General features: G+C 54.7%; 1 protein-coding gene across 1 annotated transcript; it reads right to left on the reverse strand.

The window, feature by feature from the left end:
* Positions 1 to 4,353: 4,353 nt before the first annotated feature.
* BNIP3 (BCL2 interacting protein 3) lies at positions 4,354 to 16,230 on the reverse strand. The gene is made up of 6 exons (XM_079702024.1): positions 16,099 to 16,230; positions 8,718 to 8,868; positions 8,290 to 8,374; positions 7,030 to 7,139; positions 6,800 to 6,952; positions 4,354 to 5,351 (listed from the first exon to the last, which is right to left on the reverse strand). The coding sequence occupies exons 1-6, from the start codon at positions 16,142 to 16,144 to the stop codon at positions 5,306 to 5,308; spliced, it is 591 nt and encodes a 196-aa protein (XP_079558150.1). The 5' UTR covers positions 16,145 to 16,230; the 3' UTR covers positions 4,354 to 5,305.
* Positions 16,231 to 17,549: the final 1,319 nt, after the last annotated feature.

A 17,549-nucleotide genomic window follows, 5' to 3' on the forward strand; every position in this document is an offset into this window, starting at 1 on the left:
GAGCGCCACCTTGATCTCTTAGGAACCGTGGCGGCCCTGACATCATGGGGAAGGGGGATTGGAGACCTCGGGGTCTCTGCTCCGCTGTGGCCCCTCTCGTCCGGCAGCCCCTCCCTTCACACCACCAGCTGAGTCCCACGAGGGGCAGAGTCACGGCGGCGGGACGGGGGGTCCTGGAGCATCCAAGGCGACAGCCGCGGCCCAGCCTGACCCCCGCCTCTGCACGCCCCCCCAGGACCCGCAGAACCCGTCCCGGGAACGCTTCCCTCAGCTGCCCCACGTCCGAAGAGTGAGGGCTGGGGCTGGGGCCCACGATCTCCTGTGACCCCGTCAGGACCCGGTGAGCGACTGAGGACTTGCTGGTCCCATTTCCCTGCTCACCCTCCGGACGGTGACGCCTGCAACCGGAACCTCGGGTGAGTCTGCATCCTGGGCACATCTACAGGGTCCCTGGGCCCCCAGGCAGGACACGGGACCTTGGCCGAAGCCAGGGCTCCGGGCAGGACCCCGGCTCCTGTGGTGCTGGTTGTGGAGGCCGATCCTCATCAGGCTGCTCCGTGTTCCTTTGGGGTTTACTGGGTGTCCTGAGACGATTCACTTGTTTGCCCCAGAGTTTATTAGTAGTAAATTATCTTTGTATATCTTGGGACATCTTTAAAAGATGTGTGTTCCAGGGACTTCCCTGGTGGTACAGTGGTTAAGAATCCGCCTGCCAACGCAGGGGTCATGGGTTCGAGCCCTGGTCCGAGAAGATCCCAGACGCTGCGGAGCAACTAAGTCCGTGCACCACAGCTACTGAGCCTGCGCTCTAGAGCCCACGAGCCACAACTACTGAGCCCGTGTGCCACAACTACTGAGCCTGTGCTCTAGAGCCCGTGAGCACAGCTACTGAGCCCGCGCGCCACAACTACCGAAGCCCGCGCACCTAGAGCCCGTGCTCTGCAACAAGAGAAGCCACCGCAATGAGAAGCCCGTGCACCGCAACGAAGAGGAGCCCCCACTCGCCGCAGCTAAAAGCCCATGCGCAGCAACGAGGACCCAACACAGCCAAAAATAAAATAAATTAATTAAAAAAAAAAAAAAAGATGTGTGTTCCGTAAGGATGGGAAACTAATTTGTTATTCCAAGAACTAACTAACTTTCAGGGAAAATTTGTTTTCTAAAAGCTAATTATCTGAATGCAGTGTAAATCTACAGTTCTTACGAGAAATGTTAGGTTTTTGGTTTTCATTTTTGAGGTGTAACTGACACAACTATATGAGTTTAAGGTGTACAACATAATGATTCAGTATTTGTGTATGTTGTGAAGTGACCACCACAGTGAGTCTAGATAACTTCTGTCACCACACAGGAAGTTTTTTTTCTTGTGATGAGAACTTTCAAGGTCTCTCTTAGCAACTTTCAAATATGTGATAGTTATTAACTCTAGTCACCGTGCTGTACATCTCCAGGACTTATTTCATAACTGGAAGTTTGTACCTTTTTACCCCCTTCTCTCTCTCTCCCTCTCCCTCCCGCCCCCCCCCCCACACAAACACACATAAGCACACACATAAATACACATACATCAACACACACACACACTCACCTGCCTCTGGCAAACACCAATCTCTAGCTACAAGATTGGCTTTGTTTTTCTAGATTCCACATATAAGTGAGATCATATGGTATTTGTCTTTTTGACTGACTTCACAGCATAATACCCTCAAGGTCCATCCACACTGTCTGAAATGGCAAGCCTCCATTCTTTTTATTGCTGAGTCATGTTCTGTTGTATACATGTACCACATCTTCTTTATCCATACACCCACCAATGGACACTTGGGTTGTTTCCATATCCTGCCAATTGTAAATAGTGCTGCTATGAACGTTGGTGTATTGCATGTATCTTTTCAAAGTAGTGTTTTCATTCTTTGGATAAATACCCAGAAGTGAAATTGCTGGATCACATGCCCGCTCAACTTTCAATTTTTTTAGGAACCTCCATCCTCTTTTCCATAGTGGCTGCACCAATTTACATTCCCACCAGCGGTGCGTGAGAGTTCTCTTTTCTCCATATTCTTGCCAATACTATTATTTCTTTCCTTTTTGATAAATGTTTTTTCTTACTTTAAGTATTAAACTTGTAACACCTGTACAAATTTCAAAAATCTTTAGCAGGATTATAGCGAAGTGTTGCCCCTTCCTCTGAGCCTGGTGGTATTGATAACTCTGTTAGTCTTGTCTTGGGCCACACTTTTTCTTATTCGAACACAAACATGACATATCCCCATCTCCCCGTCTTTGCACACGAGGTAGCAACGTGCACACACCTGCGTTTCGCTCTTTCCACCGCACGGTGGTCCTGGCTGTCTCCCCACGGTTTGGAGGAAACATCCAGCACCACGCGGATGCAGGAGCCGGACTGGGTGGGCATTCCTCGTTCGCCTGGGGGGGTGCTGACCCGCCGGTCCGGGGATGCTCTCTGAGTAAAAAGATATTGTCTATTTATCTTACTTTTGCAACATTTTATTTGGAAATAATTTTAAATCAGTTGCAAAAATTGTAGAGTTCCTGCCTGCCTTTCACCCATCACCTAGGTTTAACACCACGTAAAGCTGGTGAAGTCACCCCACAGTACTTGAAGCTCATCTACAAACCTTCGTGTTTGTTTTCCCAGTTGTCGTTTTCTCACCCGGGATCCACGATGCATTTCATTGCCGCATCTCAGATTTTTTTTTTTTTTTTCGCCTGTGTTGGGTCTTCATTGCTGCACGCGGGTTTCTCATTGCGGTGGCTTCTCTTGTTGCGGAGCACGGGCTCTAGAGTGCAGGCTCAGTACTTGTGGCACACGGGCTTAGTTGCTCCGCGGCATGTGGGATCTTCCCGGACCAGGGCTCGAACCCGTGTCCCCTACATTGGCAGGCAGATTCTTACCCACTGCGCCACCAGGGGAGCCCGCTCTGTATCTTTCAGTCTCTTAACAGATCCTCATTTCCTCATGACCTTGACCTCAAACAGTTATTTTCTAGAACCTCCCCCAATTTGGGATGGCTTGATATTTTCTCATGACTAACCTACAGTTTATACATCTTGGCAAGAATACAGAGAGATGTTGGGGTCAGGAGGTCCACAGTACCCTAGGTTCCCTTGGGGGTAATTTCCTGGGGAGGCAGTGACACCGGGCCCACGTCAGCAGCTGTCTGCCTGACGGTCACTCGTTCCCTCGTCCCGTTTATTAGATTCTGTCGGGAAGAACTGTCCCTTCCCCCACTTACTTGGTCTCCATCAGTGTGGACTTGGAGATCCTGCTCGAGTCTGGTGACAGCCCATCACCACCAGGAACCTGTTACCAGGCTGACCCACTCTGAGCCACTGCAGGTCCCTCAGGTTGGCTCCGTGTCCTTCACCTCAAGTGTGTGGCCTCACCTCCTGGCACCACAAATGTTCCTCATGCTGCCCTGGAATTCCCACTTTTCCAAGGAGCTCTGGTTTATGGGAGAATGGAATCGACCCCAGGATCGGTGTTATTTTAATCCAGAATTGTCTGGATGATATTAAATATTCTGTGAACTTGCTGTTCCGTGAATAAAATGAATGATGTTATCTACATTGACATGAGGGGTGTGTGGGAAGGCTGTTTTGCTATCCTCTTGCCCAAAAGGTCAAAACAAAAATACATATAGTCACACATTTTAAAAGAATCAAACGTCCACTGTAACGTTGCAGTGAGAGGGGAAAACCTTGTGACCGGCTGCAGCAGGCACTTCCGGCCACCATCACGCAGCTCAGCCTGTGCCCTGGGGAGCGTCAGTGACAGGGCGGAGATGGAAGGATATATAACACGGAGGAGAGGAACAGAGTAATAATCCAGCTCGGAGACGAGAGAGAACTAAGATTTTAAGAAGTGAAGAAATCAGACGAAAGCTATTGGAATCAATCATAAATTAAAATCGGAGCTCCAGAGAAGGGAGCGGGGGTGGGGGTGGGGGGCAGAGATGACACTTAATAGCTTAGAATCCCCAGACCTGGGGGATGCCTTGTACGTCTCAATGCACAAAGGCCTTCGTCACGGGCCGGGTCACCTGAGTGATGGATTCACAGAGCTCTCCAAGGGGTGCTGGCTCTGAGGACGCCTGGCCTTGCTGGAAGGTCCTGAGTGCAGCCTGCTGCTCGTGCCACTTGAACAACCAACATTTGCTGTTAAAAGGGAATCATCCCCTTGGCCAGAGTGGGTCAGTGGGATGCAGGCTTAATGTTTTAGGGATAAATGACATAAAGAATCTTGATGCCATTCCATCAGCTGTCTCCAAATGAAAGGGCTATAGGCCTCTACCTCCAAGGTAATTGTTTAAATAGAAACAAAGATTTTAAAAATTAGAATGTTACATTTATTTAACACAACCGAATTTAGTGTGGAAAAGTGAAACAAATACAACAGCATTTATACAGTATATCAAAGGGGCAGCCTTTAAAAACCATGCAGTGGGGATACACCTGGTTTAATGAAAAAGCTTGTGTGACGTACGTAAATACTGTAACCAAGTATTTGGCAAAGATTCATTTTTTTCTATTTCCAGGCTTTTAAAGTAGACACAGAATAGCTTAGAATAAAGCTGACTCTAAGAGCACACAAAAACTGAACACAAACAGACTAAATTTAGCAATCCCGAGATAAGAGAGAAGACGCTGATCATCCGGTGGTTGCTGTCCAGGGTGGTAGTAAGTCTCAGCGGGTGTCCCTGTACTGCACAAGGTGCCGGGGTGGAGACCACCTGGCCCACCCGTGTTGCAGCCTGGATTCTACATGTCACGTCACAAAGAACCACCAGCACAGTGAGAGCTGAGGGGCGTCTGTAGTAGACGGGTGCATCCACTTAAATATGGTCTACGACAGGGGGTTAAGGCCACAGTGTTTATTCGGGATAAACCCTCATGTAGTCAGTCCTTTTAATGTCAACGGTATTCGTTCTTTCAAAATACAGTGTTTAACTCAATCAAGGTTGCAGATAATGTGTTAAAATACTACATACATCATGGATACGTTAAAATTTATACTTAAATATTTATAATATCCGAAGAAAGATGACCACCAAATTATTAATAGATATTAATCAGTGACAGGCTTATTACTTTATCCCATAAGTATGATTATGGGAGAGCATGGTCTTAGTGTCTTTATTTTACTGAGTTAGGAACGTGGCGTTTACAGAAGAAATGACACAAGTGGTGCAGCCACCCAAAGACCAAGACAGCCTCCTCTGTACGCTGTGCTGCGGACAACACACATCCCCACTACATGAGAAAGCTGGATGCCAATTCTTCATCAAAACGTGCTGGTGGACGTTGTCAGGCGCCTTCCAATGTAGATCCTTAACAGAAAAAGGAATTGGTAGTTAACGTGGTCTCGCAACTCCCGGGCAAGTTTGCACAGCTGAGACAGGGCAGCTGACGCTGGTCCCGGCTTATTTACGTAAGGGGACTGGCTCTCATATACCCCCACCGTTAAAACTTGTGTTTTATTCTTCACCAGTGTGTATACATTTCAGCATCTAATTTTGAAGAATCCAGTTGTGCTCTAACAGCCATGCAGTGGATACACTCAATACAAGCACAAAGGAGAGGATTCTACCCAACCTGAAATGCTCGTACTCCTGTCGCTGTTTTTTGAACTGACCACACACTGCTAGAAAGAGTCGCCTGCAGGACAGGTGATATCACCAAGTTTATCGGCACCAACCTCACAAAGACCCCTGCTGAGCAGTGAAGCCCATGCCCCCGGGAGCCCAGAACTGAGGGGCATGGGCATCAGAGGGCTGTCCAGGCAGAGGGGGCTGGGGAGGATGTCTTCAGGAGCCTGCAGCCCAGCACGGGAAGCTTCCTTAGAGCAACTGGTGAGGGTGGATTTTATTATCCTGACAGCTCTGGAGGCTGTTAAGAAGGGCAGACACCCCTGTTGGGGGCTGTGGCTGCAGAAATGTATCTTGACGTGAAGGCCTAAACCTCAACCCAGAGGCCCCCACAGAACCTGACTGCTAGTTCTGGAGAAAGCTCCAGAAATCAGTACCTCCCTGCGTGAGACTGGCAGAGTCTGACTCTGAAAAGCACTATGCCGAGAGGGAAGGCCAGGGCAGAACCAAGAGGGAGAGGCGGGGGCCTGGCCCCGCCAGGGAGCCCTCTCCCCAGGCAGGCAGGCCTGTGCGCTGGGGGTCGGGAGGTCGGGAGGGACCCTGCTCTCGCCCCCCAGAGCAGGCGGGCTGGCGTCTCCTCTGCCACATCCACGGAGCCTGCGCTGGCACCAGCCCACGTCAGAAGGCCATCTCGACAATCCAGAAGTCCAGTAAGCTGCAGCCACAGGAGCCCATCCATCCACACCAGGACCTGGTCAGAGGCTGGGGATGAGTCCCCGAGGGCGGCTTCGGGCTCCTCAGCAGCGTCTGGGCTCAGCGTTTCCGTGACCCAGGCTGCCCCTCTGTGTTCCGCACGGTCGTCAGAACTGGCGCCCTCTTCTCTCTCACTGCTGAGTGGACGCCAACAGACTCGCGCAGCCCGAGTTACTGACACTGCCCCCCGCAGCCACCCCGCAAGGAGTGAGGCTGATCCGCACCTGCGTGCAGCGGTCCAGGTCAAGCAGCCAGACAAGCGCCCCTGCGCGTGAACCCAGCCTCTGCTGCCGGACACTCGGGGCAGCGCTGCCCCGGCTCACGGCTCTGGGCTGTTTCTTGACCGGGACGGGCTCTGTTTCACATGCCCACGTCTCCTGTGCTTCTAAGACCTAGGAGGACCCCGCGCTGTGCCACCCACACGGCGAGTCACTTACCCCAACCCGACGGCCAGCAGATGGGACAGCAGGAGAGACGGCAGGAACACCTTGAGGAACTCTGCGGAGAAGATGCCCCCCTGCTTCATGGCGCTCGTGTTCCGCATGCTGAGCGTGGGCGCGCGCTTCGGGCGCTTGAAGAGGAGGAACTCCCTGGGGGAGGGGTGCTGGTCAGCGGGGGCGTGCGGGCCGGCCGGGCCGAGGCAGGCCCCCAGCGCAGACACACTCACTTGGTCGGGGGCACGTTCTCCGGCCGGCTGGACCAATCCCAAATCCAGTCTGAGTTTTTCTTCAGGATGCTTTCGACTTCCCGCCTCCTCTCCACATAGTCTTCCTCAGACTGGGGCAGAGCGAACGGTGAGAGCAAAAGCCAGGCTGCTGCACCCGCAGCAACGCTCACCTCCCACCCGAGCCTCGGACCAGCACGCGGAGCTCGCAGCCCAGCCACGGGGGGAGGCGAGGGCCGCACCACCCCGCTCTCCTCCTTCCTCCACACGCGTCGCCGGGCTGAAGGCCCGACTCAGACTCAAAGAGCTGCAGACGCTGCCCCAAGGAGGCGACGCCAAATGCGGACAGATGTCCAGAGATGAAAACGGAAACCATCTAAAACGGCCCAAACCAGGGATGTGCCTGAGCAAGCAGGACACTGCACGGCAGTGAAAGCGAGACGCTTTCATGTTACATGGGAGAGAAAAAACCCAAAAACTTACGTGTGCCCCTGATCGCAGCTACATTTTTTGAAGTATATAATACACTCATTAAAGAGCTTGTAAAAGCTGGATTATAGGTGTTCTCCCCTACTTCTATGCATTTGAAAAACTCTGTACCTGATCATCTAATTCCTCCTTAAAATCGGGGGGAAAAATTGGTTCAAATTTTGGAAATACTCCAAAACACGGTACCAAAACCAACCAAATGCCCGGGTGCACCAAAGCTGGGGGTGGACCCCGCGTGTCTGGGGGCAGGCCAGGTGCCACCCCCGAGGAAGCCTGAGCACCAAGGACTCCTGGTTTCCTTGGTGAGGGAGGCCTTAAGGGGAGACCAGCACGGCCGGGGGGGACCAATGGTACTGACCGAGCCCACGGTTCCTGAGAGCTTCCACAGCGAGTCGGGGACCCACGGGTCCCTAAAATACACTCCCCAGGCATCACGACCAGAAAGGACCTGGCAAGGCCGCACTGGCCCCGGCCCAACCGAGGCCACCAGGGAAGCAGCCCACAGGGCCCCAGGCTCTCTCCCACCCACACACTGCCCAGCAGACAGACCCGCCGCCTGGCTCCCAGCTCCCCTCCCCCCGGCCACTCCCAGTGTCCCCCTGGACGGCGTGTGAGGGCAGAGGCGCCCAGGCCGCACGGCCTACCCAACCTAAGCCCCTGCCACTTCCGGTCCAGCGTGAAGTGCGGGGCGTGCCCCCACCACTACTTCCGAGGGCTGGATTCCACAGAACTTTGTATAAACAGATCGCAAATGTGTGCACGTGCACACCTTACCTGGGAGCTGTTCTTTTCTCCAAGGCTATGTGTGTCTGTCTCAGAAGCTCTGTTAGTATCTTGTGGGGTCTGTGAGCGAGGTGGGCTTGGGGAAAACACAACGTGTTGACCTTCCTTCCACCAGGACAAGCAAAACCCCACAGGCAGGGGCCAGCCTCCAGGGTCGGGAGGAAGTGCTCCCGCCAGCACCTGGGGCCAGACCAGGGCCAAAGCGTTCCTCCACCTCCTCAGCTGAGCTCTGATGCCCCGCAGTCAACAAGCAGAAGCAGGGGCCCAGCACCACACACACAGGCCCCAGTCGCTTCCTCCCACCTAAGGGCAAAGGGCCCGCTGTCTCGGGAGGGCTGGACTGAGGCCAGGCGGGCGTTTGCAGCCCTGCCTGCTCCTACCTGGCCTGCCAGCGCTGTGATACACACGTTTATGCCCACCTGTCACAGTGAGAGCTCCTGGAGCTGCTCCGTCCAGATTCATGCTGGGCATCCAGCAGGATTTTTTCCATGTCGCCATTATAAATAGAAACAGAGTCTGGAACACTGCTCCCGTTCCCATTACTGCCAAAGTGTAATTCTACCCAGGAGCCTGATGGGGATAAAAAAAGGACATGGTTGCAATTTTCCACCCACTCTGGAGTCTGGTCCTAACAAATAACCAGCTCGCGCCCCCATTCCCAAGACGCGCCGGGGACTCGCAAGGAACCGTCGCCTTGAATCACGCTGCAACGCCCTTGAGGCCCATCTCTGGCACCTGCATTACAGTGAGCCTCCCCAGGGACCCTTGGGAGCCAAGGCAGTGCACCCGCTGCCACTCCCAGACTACCTGCTCAGTCAGCGGGATCCCAGTGACCAGGACACCCTCCTGCACTCAGCTCTTAGAAAGCAAAGGGTGTCAGCAAGAGCCTTAGGGATTTACACACTAAGGAAAGCCTTACAACCTATTTACACATTCCAGCGCCACGTTCTGACCCCGAAGTCCCACAGGATTCATTACCGATTACTGCTCTGTATCTTACATCAGATGAATAGAACAAAGGTAACTAAACCTGATTAACCAGAGCAAGCAAACCATCCCAAGTGCTCATCTAGCCAAGTCTTTGCAGCAAGTAAACTCAGCATTCTTTAACTTGAACTGAAAACTGACGTGTTATGTATCCACCCAGATGTCATCAAAACAGAGAACTCCTTAGCGCCAAGGTCATCTGCTTACCAAAATGTAGCACAAAGCAGCTACCACCCCCAGGTCCTACGAGACAGCATTCGAAGCTTAGCTTTGTCTCTCCAGCCCCACGACTTGGGAGCTGACTTGATGAATTCACCAAGGCAGCCAACAGCTGACCCGGCGGGCACTCTGCTGCACCAGCCGTGCTGGGCTCCGGAATCGGGAGGGACCGGGGAGAGCCCCTCCAGGGGCACCCGTGAGGGGAGTTGTCCCCAGTCCGGGCACAGCCGAGGTCCAGGTGGGTACAGGCAGGGGAGGAGGTGCTGTCGCGCTCGGCTGTGTGTGTTTTGGGGCTTGACAGGTGGAAGAGCTGGAAGATGAGATCAACCTTGGCAATCCCCCAGGAAGACAGGTGTGAACCCTAGAGAGGTCCTGAAGGGGTAAAGCACAAGTTCTGTGCAGCGGGGGCTGAGACACCCACAGGTGTGCAGACAAGGCAGGCGGTCAGGGCCCTGAAGCAACACCTGGGGGCTTGGACCAGAGGAGGGCCCCCATCCTGTTGCTGCTGTGCGGTGGGCCAAGGCTGGCTTCCAGCGTTTCACGGTGTCCACAGGCCCTCACTTCTGAACGCACACCTAGGAGCAGGGTTCCAGGGTGGAAGAGTTCTAGGTGTACGTTTCATGTATTGCAACGCCACTGCTTTCCGATGCAGCCGAAGCAACGTGAGCATTTTTGTTGCCTCACACTTGGCATCCGTCTTTAAATATAGCCATTCTGTGGGTGTGTGGTGGTAGGTCATATGGTTTATTCTGCACTTCTCTGATTTCTACTGAGGGTGAACGTCTCTTCACTTGCTTACTGGCCGTGTGGAGAGCATCTCTGTTGAAATCTGCTCCTCTTTCCAACTGAGCGGTCCACCTTTCTCCATCTAGCTCGATATTCAAGACACAAGCTTTTCTTTTTTGGCCGCGCCGCGAGACTTGCAGGATTGAACCAGGGCCCCGGTGAAAGCGTCGAGTCCTAACCACTGGACCGCCAGGGAACTCCCGACACGAGCCTCTCTTCATCTGAATGTGCTGCAGGTAACTTTCGCTGTGGAAAGGCAGCCTTTCCACTCAAGCCTTCTGCTGAACGTCAAAGTTCTTGCTTTCAACTCACTCTTCCACTGCCAGGCTCCGTTCACTGGCAAGACTGCCTCTGCGGTCCCCTCTGCCCCGTCCTGCTTCCCAGCTGGCCACGCGCACAGGTCTCCTGGGCCCAGGACAGTTCCTCTATGTGTGTCGTGGGTCCAGGCCTCTCCAGGGTGGGTGCAGGACGGGGAGCGCCAAGGCAGACGGGACTGAACACCCCGCCCGAGGCTGGTAGTCACTGTACGGCTACTGCAGGAACCATGACCCAGAGCTGCTGCTCCGCACTGAAACCAGGGCCCCAGGGGCACCACAAAGCACCACCCATTCGGGGCCCGGATCCCTACACATCACCCCCTCCCCTGAGAGCCCGGGCCTGCCCTCAACAGGCAGCAGCAGGCTTGCTGCAGTATAGGTCACATTCATCAGAAGAAAGCAAATCAAGGGTCCAGGAATAAAACGTAAACATACAGTTTATACCACATCCAGCCTCCCACTTGGCTGCTAACAAAATGACCACCAGCAGTTTTCAGATGTTGATACGCTTCTCACTTTAGCCTCTCAAGTTACTTCACATTGGCCTGGCCCGCACAAGGCAGTCCAGGGTCTGTCTGGGAGCCCAGGGCTCCCTGGACAGAAGCCAGGGCCACTCAGCCTCTGCAGGTCAGCAGAGGCTACAAGGACTCCATGCCATTCCTGAGACAGCCTGTCTTGACTGGGGACCCTATTCCCACCTACTCTGGTGGCTCTGCAGGGGTTAGGAAAACCCTGAAGCAAACCATAAGAGGCTCCACCATGCGATTCCTTCACTAGCCCTCCTTCCTTCCCAGGAGCAAGGTGACACTCGGCCCGGCAGCTCTGGCCCCCCATTGGCATGGATCAGGACCACGGCGCCCTGCTCTGGGCACAGTTCCATTTTTCTAGGTTCTAAGTCAGGTTCTGGGCCTGGCTGCCCAGATCACTTTTACTTACGGTGTCTGACATAAATGGAGTTTGAGGTGCAATGTCTTCTCTGACACCACTTCTGACATGAAATTGGGGTGGGGGGAGGCCTACACCAATAAGCAATTTCCAGCACCGCCTGGCTGTCCAACAATTCAGTTTTGACACTACCTGGAGTTAGTGTCAGATCCCACAAGTTAAAGATCTCAGTCCCACAAGACTGTCCCCACATCAGACAGCCTCAAATGCCTGGTAGACCAAGAATTCAGGGGTTCCGACAACCCCCCCTCTTCAACAATTCACTAGAACTCACAGGACTCGGGAAAATACTTTGCTTACACTTCCCCAGTCTCAGAAGGATTACAGCTCAGGAACAGCCAGGTGCACAGGGCAGGGTATGGGGGGGGCGGGAGTGGAAGGGGACAGTTTCCATACCCTCTCCCAGGACCTCAGTGCGTTCAGCAACCTTTTTCAAAGCTTTTGATAACCCAACCTGTAGCCCCGCCCTCCCCTCCCGGCGGCGGTGGCGGTGGCGGTGGCGAGTGTGTGCCAAGTTCCCAGCCTCGTGCTCCGATGCGCTTTCCCGTCCCCCCCCCAGGCCACCTAGGGCTCGGGAGTCACCTCGTTAGCAGAGACTCGAGCGCCTCCCACAGGGGTTTCTCATACATGACAACCCCTCCCAGGAAATTCCAAGGGTTTTGAGAGCTGAGCTCTGTCTGGGTCAGGATGTCTGGGTCAGGAGCCAGGGACAAAGATGAAATATATTTTTCAAATTGAGATACAATGGACATATAACATTATCCGTTTCAGGTGTATGTACATTATACCTCAAGGGCCAACTCAAAACTCCATGGAGACAAATATATATGCTTTTTAGAATCATCTCACAGAAAGTCTCAAGCATCCTTCAGAAAAAAATCCCATTCTGGGGTGTCTACAGCCAAAGCTTTGGGTCCAAAAGCTTTATTCTAAGAAATGATTTACTAAAGGACAACAGTTTTATTATTAACCTGCAGCAACTGGGTAGGGAAAGCCGCTTCCTGGAAAATGAAGACAAGGTGTGCCATTAATCCACTTGCATCTGCAATTAAGATCACTCACCTTTCTAAGCAAGAAAGACGGGATTCAGGCTGCTGAAGGGTAACCTTATAACACTTCCTCAGAACCCCAAATAACCTAACAGATAATTGGTGTAATTAGGCCTCAGAAAAAAAAAACAGGTGGTGAAGCTGCTGATCCAGGCAAGCTTCACCCTGATTCAGGTCCCTGCCCACAAAGACCTGTAATTTACGCTAACAAGACACAGGGCACGAAAACAAGGCAGATGAGATGCACGGAAAGCCTAGGCTACCAATATTACATCATCACAGAAAGAAAACCGACAGGCCTTAGAGTTAACCCATTTCTTTTTTCTTTTTTTTTTTTTAAATCTCCTGTGACCTCCACGATCCTTGGTCCCAAAGAAACTAAAGACCATGTTTTGACTTTGATGACTTGTGGGCCCCAAGATTTGTAACTCAAAATGTCATCACATCTTAGAGCCCTAGAGAGGCTATAGGAATTACCCAAACACATAGCTACTTACTGGGTAAGCCATAGGTGCCATTTAATTCAGCTAAACTCAACTGCTGTTAACTGAGTGCAAGCTAGGAACACATGCAGAAGTGTTAACCGTAGTTCACTGAGCCACTGCTTGGTTAGTTGGGTGGCGGAAGATTCCAGCTGTCTCTGATTTACCCAGCTTGAAAACAGAGATAACGACAGCAGTACTTTTTCAACCTGTGGAAGGAACCCTTACTCTATCAAGTAACTTTAATATAGCACCCACACTGTTCATCCTAAATATTCTGCGCAAAGCTTCTCAAAGTTCCTGCCGCCACTGCGGGACCCCAGGCCCTCCTACATCCCGGGGCAAACACTCCCCTCCAGCCCCAGCTGGCAGAGGCTCCACACCCTAGTCCGGGGTAGCAGGTCTCAGCCCTGGCTATGGAGGACCACCTGTGCTGCTTTCCCCCCGTTCTCCAGAAGTCTAACCCAGCGGCCTGAAAATCCCGATTGGGAATGCTGCAATGGAACCCTGGTACATTTATTTTGAAAAAGCCGTAACGGTGATGTCGGGCAGCCGGGGTTGAAAACTACTAGGGGACTGACCTACACGACTCTGGGATTAATGAGAAGGTGGAATCCCTGAGGAGAGCCCTGGGGCAGAGCAACTACCACCCTCATCAGAAGGCTCCTTCCCTGGGGGAGGTGGGATTCAAGAAAGTACTGTTTGGGGCTTCCCTGGTGGCGCAGTGGTTGAGAGTCCGCCTGCCGATGCAGGGGACGCGGGTTCGTGCCCCGGTCCGGGAAGATCCCACATGTCGCGGAGCGGCTGGGCCCGTGAGCCATGGCCACTGAGCCTGCGCGTCCGGAGCCTGTGCTCCGCAACGGGAGAGGCCACAACAGTGAGAGGCCCGCGTACCATAAAAAAAAAAAAAAAAAGAGAAATTACTGTTTGTAAAAGCTTCTCAAGTTAGATGGGACAGGAATGAGAGGCTTGACTGACAAGTGATTTTGAACATAAAGTCCAGCAGGTAAGTCATCCAGGTTCCTGGATCTTAACAGGAGCTGGCAGATCGCACCCACCCTTCTGCCTGTCTAATGTCTTCTGTCACCGACGCGCCTGGCTGCCCTGTTTTTCACTTCACCTCTGGGCCTCACCGTGAACATCTGTGAAAAGTAGAGGCTGGGCCAGGATCCAGATGCCTGAAACCCCTTCTCTCCCAAACTGCATGACACAAGAACTGCGAATTCTCTTCCTCTTCATATACCTTCAGCCGCGGTGGGTGCCTGGGACAGCGGAACCCTCTGGCTGCAGACAGAGCAGTGCGTGAAGGGGCAGGGGCTGTCTCAGGGTAAACGAGGAGCACCTTACTGCATCGACCCAGCACAGCAGGGGGTGGGGGGGTCTCCTGGGAAGAAAGGTTCACACCCCCTCCCATGATGCTGTGACACGGTATCACAAAACTCCAGCTTCTCCCTGCATATGCATATTAGGGGTTGTTTATCTGAGGACAAGAGAGGCATATACGACATCTTGCTGCTGGTTAACAGCTTTAACTAGAAGGGACCAGGGGGCCGAGAGGCAACATCAACTTCGCTGTGAACTCGGGAAACATTTGGTCCGAGGATTCAAGCAAAGGGGAAAAGGTTTGCCATTGTCTGCGGGCTCAGCTACCAAGGCTCTCAGTTCTTTCCGAGGTAAACAAGAGGTAATCAAATCAACACAGAGCAGACAAGTGTCGCCCCGGCCACCAATCCCTGCTCGGATTCGGTTTCCCGGGGCGGCCGAGGCCCCACGTGACTCCTCCCACACCGGGCGGCCGGGGAGCGAGTGCCCCGCAGCACGTATCCCGGAGAGCGCAGCCCGGAGAATCCTCGACACTTTCCACTTAGGGTGTAACTGTCTTTTTATAGAATACACAAAACAGAAAAGTCTTTGAACCCACGAGCTGGCACTCGGCATTGCCAATGACTCAGCAGTTCGGTCTCTACCAGTCGAGGACCGAAGATGGAGCCGCTCTGGACACTCCGAACTCTTCCCGACAAATCTGACCCACTAATAAAACAGACCGTGTTAGCAACTAAGTAGTTTGATAACAGGGCTGACTTTAAAAGACAGTTTACAAAACACTCCTTGGATCTTTTGTAAGACAAAGACCCCTTAATCTGTTTCAAAGAAAACAGTCACTGTCGAAATTTAAGGAGCGACTGCAGGATTTTTAAGCTGTGGCTGTAGTTTTAAATTATACAACGCAGTAGACTAAGTCTTGCCTAGTGAAATCTTGTTTTGAGGAATACGAGAAACTAGTCGCTCAAATCCGGACAGTATAAAGATTTTTAAATCTTAACGAAACTTTAAAATTCGCTCTCTAAGGCTTCAGCGGCCCTCTCCAAAACTTATTTACGAGCTCCCGCCGCCACCTGAACTCTTGCTTCAGAGAATAAAGGTCGGCGCCCGGCCCCTCCTCCAACCCGTGGGCCTCGGGCTCCTCACCGGGGCCGGAGGCGGCGGCCCGGGGGCGGCCCCGCGGGGCCAGAGCCGGGTGGGTCAAGGCCGCCACCGGCCCCGGCTTCCCGGGAGGGGGCGGGGTGTATGCACCGCGGCCGCTGGGCCTCGTGCTCCCCCGCGCAGATCAACCCTGAGCTGAGCTCCGAACGACCCCCGGACGAGAGAACGTAACTAAGGAAAGGCCGGCCGCGCCCCCGGCCCAGCGTTTTCAGGGCTCTTCCTCTCACGGCGACTCGCCCCGAATCCCGGGACCCCGTCCTCCCCAGCCACTCCGGACCGAGCCGCGGACGGCTCACAACCCGAGTCCACCCGCAAGTCTGGGCGCCTGCTCGCCGGTAGCGGCACCGGCACCGAAACCAGCACCGGGCTGCACCTCGGAAGACCAGGCACCGCGCGGGCTTGGGACGCCGTCGGCGCCTCGGTCGCCCCGACCCGGAGACGGGGGTCCCTCCGCAGGCCCCTCCTCTGCAGGCCGGGCGCCTTTCCCCCGCAGGCCCCCCACACCCAGGCCGGCCCCCGGCCCCCGTTCACCGTGCAGGCTCTCCTCTTGCAGCCCGGGGGTCTCGCTCTGCGACATGGCGGCAGGCCGAAAGCGCTGCGGCCGGCGGGTCTGGGTTGGGGTCGACGGGCGCCCCAGGAGGGAGAGGGAACAGGAGCGGCGCAACAGCGAGAGCGCGGTCGGCCCGCGGCTCCGAATGACTGACGCTCGCGGCCGGAGCTCCGCGGATAAGCAGAGGCACCGCCCACTGGCCGTGGGGCGGGGCCTGCGCGTGCGCGAGGGCGCGCGGCGCGTGCCGCGCGTGCGACGCGTGCACGGGTCGGGACGCAAGGAGGCGGCCGCGCGTGCGCAGCCCGGCGGGGGCGGGGCGCGGGCGTCTAGCAGGTGCGCGCGGGACGTGCCGGCACCGCCTGGAAACAGGCGGGGTGGAGGCGGGGCCCGGCGGGGCCCGGCGCGGCCCGGCGGGGCCCGGCGGGGTGAGTCGTCTCTGCGACGCTGCCTGAGGCCTGACTGCGCCCCCTCAGACACAGGGCCGGGGAAGGGACGGGGGGGGGGCGGGGCTGACAGTGGGGCTGCGTGTAGAGTCGGGCCCGGGGCTGTGGCCCGCACCCTGCGGCCGGCGGCGAGGCCGCCCCTCACCTGCAGTGCAGCGACCACCTGCTGTAAATTGGACCGGCAGGAAGTCAGACAGTGTCTCTAGCAGCTGGTCCAGCAAGCCACACATCAGCCCCTGGAACAATCAGCCCAAGCGGCCAGGACTTGGTCGCTGACTGACAGCTTCCCGGATTCCTGCCCCTGTCTCCCACTCAGGACCAACCAGAGGAAGCCACATATGACCAACGTTCGGTCCCCCAACCGATCACCACTTCTAGTGGGCCGTCACCCCCCCCCACGGCCCCCGCCTCCGTGGGCCCACCTGAGCCCTCCCCCTGGGGGCCCCCTCCCCCGCCCGCCCTGGGCCTCTGCAAACACGCTCACGTGGGGCTCGCCGCTCAGCAGCTCTGAGTAGGAGCCGCCGCTGTACTCATTTGGGGTCTTGGTTTCCTTTCTGGATGAGGATGCTCTTGGGAGGGGCGTTGGTCTTCTCAGCTTTCTCTCTGGATGTGGAAGCGCCGGCCTTCCTTCCAGCTGGACCCTCATTCTCACTTGGTCAACGTGCATTTACCAAACGGCGCCCTGTCCCAGCCCTGCGCTAGTGGGTACAGCCGGGGACAACAGCAAGCAGCGTCCCCGCAGAGGACACACTGCAAAGCCCCCCGGACAACGCACCTCTGCCTTGGTGCCTCTCCCAGCGCCTCGGTCCCCTTCACCCAGGAAGCTGCCCGTATGGAGCCTTCCAGCCCACGAACACCGTGTGCTTCTCTGTTATTTAGGTCTTCTTTGATTTTTCTCAGCAATATCTTGTAGTTTTCGGTGTACAGGGCTTGCACATCTTTGGTCAGATGTACCCCTAAGTGTTCATATCTTTATGTTACTGTGATTA

This window comes from Hyperoodon ampullatus, assembly GCF_949752795.1.
Source record: "Hyperoodon ampullatus genome assembly, chromosome: 1".
In the NCBI taxonomy this organism is placed as follows: Eukaryota; Metazoa; Chordata; class Mammalia; order Artiodactyla; family Ziphiidae; genus Hyperoodon; species Hyperoodon ampullatus.